Below are 7231 nucleotides of genomic sequence, written 5' to 3' on the forward strand. Positions count from 1 at the left end.
TAACCTTTTGGGGGCCATTTTCAGTGCCAAGAACCCTAAGGTTCTTCYAAGAACTTTGAGGATCTTAGAAGAACCCTTGTTGAACCCCTCATTTTTAGAGTGTATGTTGTTCAGAAGGAGTGCAAGGTCGAATTGAGTTTCTGCACACGCGCACTTCACAGAGGAGGCGTTCCCTAGCGGAAATATTCACATACATGCTACAACGCGCCAATAGGATCTCGCTAGCTCTTGCTTCGTTTGCTCCCACTGTAAACGACACAGATAAAGTATCTTGGGTTAGTTATAACTATCTTTGGTTACATCCTCTGCAAGAGTAGACGTGCTGTGTGACGTGTAGAAGGGGCGGAAGGGATGTTTGTGTTTTGGTTCTAAATGGGAAGTTGCAAGAAGAAAGAAAAAGGAGGAGACGTGATCTGGGTTGTTGAAATTAATTGTAGGTTTAACAATGCGTATCCGCACTGCGCCCTTTAATTAGTGTATAGACTCTTTGGGGGGTATTCTGTGTTCATAAACAACGCCTAGGTCTCAGGTATAGTAAGCGAAATGGTGTTACAAGTTGTGGATTTCAGCTCGTTAGTTGTCAGCTGGCTAGCTAACTTGCTATGCTAACATTACATGTCTGATGAGAAACGCAAAAAATAGGCCTCGGCCCCGAATTGGGAAGGGCTCTAACGTTAGGTAACAACGGGGTTGTCAGTTCAAAGTTCCGACTTAAACAGTGTTCATAATAATATATATATTGGTTGTTTATCATCGTTTTGTTGATCGTGGCGGATATGGGCTCGTCATACCCTTCTGCTTGCTAGCTAGCTATCTTCTTGAAAAAGCTAGCCAGCCAGCTCCATCATCGCATACTGACATGTTTTGCTAGTTTGCCAGCCAGTTAACTCTAGCTAGCTAACTGCTTAGCAAGACGGGCAACAATCAGGTAGCTAGTATGTAACGTTAGCTAGCATACTAGCATTATTAATTCGGATGTTGATGTAGCTATCTAAACAACCAAGCGAATAATCTAGCTAGCTAAGTTAGCAAGATATCTAACGTTAGTTGGGTAAGTGTTTGCTTCTATTTGGGAATGTCGTCCTCAATGTTCTAGCTATAGCTGGCTACGAAAATAAAGCGAAGAATAGCTCACGTTAGCTATACTAGTAACTAGCTAGTTTGGAAATTTGAATTATCCATACTAGCATTGATTAATAAGTGCTAGTTGAGTTCCCACTTTGGAGGCAACAGCCAGTACAGCCCGTTGCTTTCAGCCTATTGCGCATGTTTACCTTTTAGCTTGTCGCTATTAGCTAGGTAGGCATTGGCAAACCCATTTACATTGGAAGGCATTCTTAAATCATCACTCCAGCGCCTTGCCCTAAGCCTGTATGCGATTGTAAATATGTCACCTTGCTGAGTAGTTTTTTCCAAATAATGTGTATGTTTTGTCACTTGAGGGGCTAAATTTCAGCACCTAGACTGAGAATGTTACTTTGTGTACCCACAGGGCGTGAATGGTTTTGACTGGAAACACATATGGGGAGTTCACAGCCATATCATTCTATCTTTTTACTACTGCCAACTTGAAAGATTTACATGTAAGGCACACAACCTCTGTCAGTTACATTTGAACAGGGAAAAAAGCTCTGTCAGCTCAGATCCATCTCTGATATACCACTCAGACTGGTCAGCTAGCTAGGTTTGACTGGCTGTGTGGCAAGGAAAGGGCGGGGATACCTAGTCAGTTGCACAACTGAATGTATTCAACCGAAATGTGTTATCCGCATTTAACCCAACCCCTCTGAATCAGAGAGGTGCTGCTTTAATCAATGTCCACATCATCGGCTCACAAGGAGCAGTTGTTGTTGGGGGTTAACAGCTTTGCTCAAGGGGAGAACAGCAGATCTTTCCACCTCGCTGACCTTACCGTTACTGGCCCAACGCTCTTAACCACTAGGCTACTTGCTGCCCCAACCATGTTTATTTTTCTACATGTTTTTCTCTCTCTTGTCTTCAGTGGAGACAGGAGAATATATCCATTGTTTACTTCCTTGAGGAAGGAGGGGAAAGAATGTCCAGTCAATTATGTAGTTCATTACTAATTTAATCTCTTTGTGAGGCAAGTCTGGACTCCGATATCAAGGTTTCTTCCTTTTCTCTTTCGAGAAGCATGTCCACCCCTGACTCAATCATAGAGGATGTAGATCTAGGCCAGGGTTAAACTACGCGTCAAAACGACTTTATGAAAACATCTTTATCTCTACTTCAAAACACCCTTATCTCTAACACATCTGACATAGCCCTAGTTAAAAATATCATCAGAGTCATGTGAATCATTGTTTTTCCTCTATCGACTCCTCCAGCTGAAGCCCTAAAAGTGCAGTCAGACGTGCAGGACAGACACTGACCGGGGGATCTGACCAGGCCATGGCCAACAGGGGAGGAGCTACGAGACCCAACGGGTCTAACGCTGGGAACAAGATCTGCCAGTTCAAGTTAGTGCTGCTGGGGGAGTCGGCGGTGGGCAAGTCCAGCCTGGTGCTCCGCTTTGTCAAGGGCCAGTTCCACGAGTTCCAGGAGAGCACCATAGGAGGTGACTTACGACTGCACTCAATGATGCACTTAAGCCTGTTTTTTACAGTTCAGGTAAAAAACAAATACAACTATGTATTTGACATGTCTCTCTGCTCTCCTCCCCAGCGGCCTTCCTGACACAGACGGTGTGTCTAGACGACACGACGGTGAAGTTTGAGATCTGGGATACGGCGGGACAGGAGCGCTACCACAGCCTGGCGCCCATGTACTACAGAGGMGCGCAGGCCGCCATCGTGGTCTACGACATCACAAACGAGGCAAGTGGTGTCATGATGTCYTCAATACACGCCCCACTCATGATCAGGACCTCGATAGATTATGTAACCAATGCCACCTTCCTTCCATCGTCAAAATGATAATTGATCTCACATGTTTGCATAGGTGGTCACACTTGTGATCCCTTCACGCTGGATTATTCAAATAACTTTGGAAGTTGTGCGTACCATGTTTCTTGTCTCCAGGAGTCATTTGCGCGGGCCAAGAACTGGGTGAAGGAGCTGCAGAGACAAGCCAGCCCCAACATTGTCATCGCTCTGTCAGGCAACAAGGCTGACCTCGCCAGCAAGAGAGCCGTCGACTTCCAGGTGAGCCCTCCAAACAGCCTTACCTGTCTCGTGTCACTTTAGAACACACCTGTGTGTGTCTGAGTTTGACAGACAGTGACTGTCTCTGACATGGTTGTTTTCCCAGGATGCCCGGTCTTATGCAGACGACAACAGCTTGCTCTTCATGGAGACGTCGGCCAAGACATCTATGAATGTGAACGAGATATTCATGGCTATTGGTAGGTACCTCTCACTCCTTGATCCGCATCACTTTACTGATCTATAATTGAATAGTGCCCTGCACAAGCAAATGTTCTAATACATACTTAGACAAGTAACAAGAAAATGTGAACTAGCAGGATGTTTTGATCTAGTAATCTTCATCAGTAGCTGGCACTTTGAAGTTTTTGTTTTGTTTTTCCTCCGTGCTCTAGCGAAAAGATTGCCCAAGAGCGAGCCTGCAGCCGCTGGAGCWAACAGCGGGCGGAACAGGGGTGTCGACCTAACTGAAGCCGCCCAGCCAACCAAGGCCCCCTGCTGCAGTAACTAATGCCATGCCCACCTACTGCAGTGACTAATATGACCGATGCCCGACTTCCGCTGCAGTAAACTAATGCGATGCCCCCCCCACAAAAAAACTCTGATCCTCAGCAATGAAAAAAGTTGATATCTGAACCCTTCTTCTTCTCTCTGCAGTAACTAATGCAAAGCAACGCCCTCGTCTATTGTTCTCTCAACTACGCCCCACCCCTCCCCCACTGATTCTGCTCTTACTAATTGAGACTCCTCCCACCTTCCTCTTTTTTCCCCCTTAAATTAGTGCTGCCTTCCCTACCCCATTCCTCCAGACTATTGGCTAGCAGCAGGACTAAAGGGCGGGGCTCCTGTGATTTGGTCTCTCCTCTCCTGGGAAAGATGGACTGTTTCTAATACGCAATCTCTCTTCATGTCCTTTTTTGTTTTTGTTAGATTTTTGTTTTGTTTTTCACAGTTATTCATCGGAATTATGGATGCATGTATCACTACAAGGCCTATCATGATGATGAAAAAATATATATATTTTAACTTTATTCAGCGGCACACAAAACATCTTAGAGTGAAAAGAGGAGTGTCTCCAAAACCGCTGACAGAAAAAAACAGAGGGAGAGATGAGAGGCTCCAAAGGTTTGTCAGGGCTAAATCATAAGGAAGCTAAGTCTTGTTTCTTTCTCTGTTGGTCCCTCTGTTTGTCTGGCCTCCTCTTTCTCTTGTGTAACATATTCATATGCTTTCTCAACTAAACCTTTTAGTAGCACTAGTGTAGAGTTGTTCCCTTCTCTCTTGGCCCCATCCCAGGGCCTTGCCTGCTTCTAGTGTTCAGTCCCAAATCAAACCTTAATAACTAACTCCTGAACCAGGGGTGTCTAACTCATTTTTCCCCGGTGGCCGCATTTAGTCTTCAACAAGGTCCAAAACGGACYCACTGAAAATTGGTTTTATTTCCTTGCCGCCATCGTTTTTGGAATTTTTGATGCTCTCTCATTGTCTAGTGGTTATTATCCAGCTGGACAGTCAAGAAACTGTATGCATGTAGGTCCATTATCATTTCTATATAGTTTCAAAAATATATGTATTTTGGTTTTATTTTCACTCAAACCACCTGCAGGCTGGATTGGACCCCCTCCTGGCCACGGGACATATGTTTAACACCCCTGCCCTAAACCCTTATGTACTTCATGTAGGTCTGAGAGGATTTGAGGTTGTAAACAATGGGGGGAACATTCCACCTAGCCTATCAGAGGGTGTATTAGGAGCATTATCACCGTAATGCTCCTAATAGACCTATTCAGTCCTTTCAGATCTACACAATTATTGAAGGGGCTAGGGGTGGGTTTGGGATTGGGATTGGGCGTAGCTGTTCTAGTGGCATCGTGCAATGGTTCACAGTAATTGCTCTGTGACTTCTTCAGTTACCACCACAGTATGGCATCGGGGCCTCTGAGGCTTGTTCACTAGTAACCCCACCCCCCAATTCCAAGCCTCCAGACCCCTCCCCATCCTGTCCTGATGGTGTCTGTCCGAAGGAGGGGATGATCCTGATCTATATGGGTCCTGATCTATATATGTCCGTTATGTCTCAACATGTAATGGATGAGATTAGGTCATGGTTGAGGCCTATTGCCTGTCCAGGTATAAACAAGGTGCTGGTTGGAAGGCAGCTGTTTTCCACCTGGAGAGACAGGGGAGCATGGTGAGGTGACCTCTGTAGGTGTCATTAGGAATCTGCTGACACCAGAGCCCTGGTCAAAAGTAGTGCACTACATAGGGAATAGGGTGCCATTTGGGACGTCAATCTCTTTGTCATGGACACTGAGATCGGTCACTTCATCCCTTGTTCTATAGGAAGTGCTTTAGACACTGTTTGTCAGTGTGTACACAGGGGGACTGGGCTGTCTGGTGATACAAATATCCTCAAAGACAACAAACACACATGACACACACACACCGTGTATACACACAGGTTTATTTCTCTCGCAACTCTGCTAGATCTAATTACCGTAATATAACACACACACCTAACCACAAGCTAAAACATACACTTTTTTGTGCTATTTTTAAACTCTGGACCTGTTACACACACAGTTAAAAACACCCCCCCACCCCTCTCTCCAGGTCTGTCTTCCTCATGCCTTGCACTAATGACGCTCATGAATATATCTTGTCATAATTACAGCCAGTGTGATATAAATATATTTATAAATAATATGCTGTAAATAGGGTAATTGACAGGACTAATGCTTGCTAGTGAGTTGTCTAGATAATCATTAAATAACAAAATACTGTACAGTTAGCAAAAAAACACTTTGTATGGGTTTGGAGTTTTGTTTTTTCACACAAATCTATTCTAATCGATGGTGGTCTTTATAAATGTGTGTAGTGTTAACAAAATGTACTTGCATTTCTTTAGTGGTCTGACTTATGTTTTTTTCAAGAAAAACTGGATTGTTTTGGTTTTCTATTTTTTWATATTCTCTCTCGCATTTCATTAATCATTTTGTTAGCTATCTAAAGCTAAGAATCCCTGTCCAATACTCCTTGTCCCACTAGAACTGAACTCACACACCATACACTGTCTGGGTGTAGAATCCCGGTCGCGGGAACAGATCGGATTGACAAAACTAACCGTCTGCCTGTCTTATAAGTCTCAGTAAGAATGTAACAACYTTGTAGGAACAATGTAACAACAGTAGTAGTAGAATAAAAAAGAAAGACTGTTCCGTTTTACTGTTGGTACTAGCTGGTGGATCATGATGATGAATAAATGGATTAACTCATAGGGATGTACATTGTTTGTTGTTGCTGTGGACAGTTAATTGCAGATGGTAAAAAAATAACAAATGCAAGCATTTTACAGTACTGTTAAATAATGACCAAATAAATACAGAAATAAAATGTAGAATTTATATGGGATGAAGGTTGTATTGTGTGTGTGGAGTAAAATCTTTTGTTTTAAGATTGTTTTCAGGTGTTCCAGTTACTCTTCCTGTACTCTGTGTAGTGTAAAGTACCCCTACCACTCTGTGTAGGGTAAAGAACCCCTACCTCTCTGTGTAGGGTAAAGAAGAAACCCTACCTCTCTGTGTAGGGTAAAGAACCCCTACCTCTCTGTGTAGGGTAAAGAACCCCTACCTCTCTGTGTAGGGTAAAGAACCCCTACCACTCTGGTAGGGTAAAGAACCCTACCACTCTTGTAGGGTAAAGAAACCCTACCTCTCTGTGTAGGGGTAAAGTACCCCTACCTCTCTGTGTAGGGTAAAGGAACCCCTACCTCTCTGTGTAGGGTAAAGTACCCCTACCTCTTGTGTAGGGTAAAGAAACCCTACCTCTCTGTGTAGGGTAAAGAACCCCTACCTCTCTGTGTAGGAAAGACCCCTACACCTCTGCCTGAGGTTTCCAGTGAAGTCATGTAATGTTTCTCTGACCATTTGCTGTGTTTAAAACAACAGGGAACTGGGAAATCTCAGACTTCAGTGTGCCAAGACAACTGGGAACTCTGGGGGAGAAAATGAGCTCTGACTGAGAAATATCTTCTGAACAGTCATGCCAAGAATTCCATGTAAGACACT

General features: G+C 44.0%; 1 protein-coding gene across 3 annotated transcripts; it reads left to right on the forward strand.

Moving 5' to 3' along the window:
* The first annotated feature begins 208 nt into the window (after window positions 1-208).
* Window positions 209-3763, forward strand: LOC111955731 (ras-related protein Rab-5A). 3 transcript variants are annotated; one of them, XM_023976031.2, is made up of 6 exons: window positions 209-275; window positions 2349-2578; window positions 2686-2837; window positions 3042-3164; window positions 3271-3364; window positions 3560-3763. In XM_023976031.2, the coding sequence occupies exons 2-6, from the start codon at window positions 2413-2415 to the stop codon at window positions 3673-3675; spliced, it is 651 nt and encodes a 216-aa protein (XP_023831799.1). In that variant the 5' UTR covers window positions 209-275; window positions 2349-2412; the 3' UTR covers window positions 3676-3763. The 3 variants fall into 3 exon arrangements, with proteins under 3 accessions (XP_023831799.1, XP_023831797.1, XP_023831798.1); XM_023976029.2 differs by lacking the exon at window positions 209-275 and adding an exon at window positions 343-433; XM_023976030.2 differs by lacking the exon at window positions 209-275 and adding an exon at window positions 418-529.
* Window positions 3764-7231: the final 3468 nt, after the last annotated feature.

Source organism: Salvelinus sp. IW2-2015, linkage group LG31 (assembly GCF_002910315.2).
Source record: "Salvelinus sp. IW2-2015 linkage group LG31, ASM291031v2, whole genome shotgun sequence".
In the NCBI taxonomy this organism is placed as follows: domain Eukaryota; kingdom Metazoa; phylum Chordata; class Actinopteri; order Salmoniformes; family Salmonidae; genus Salvelinus; species Salvelinus sp. IW2-2015.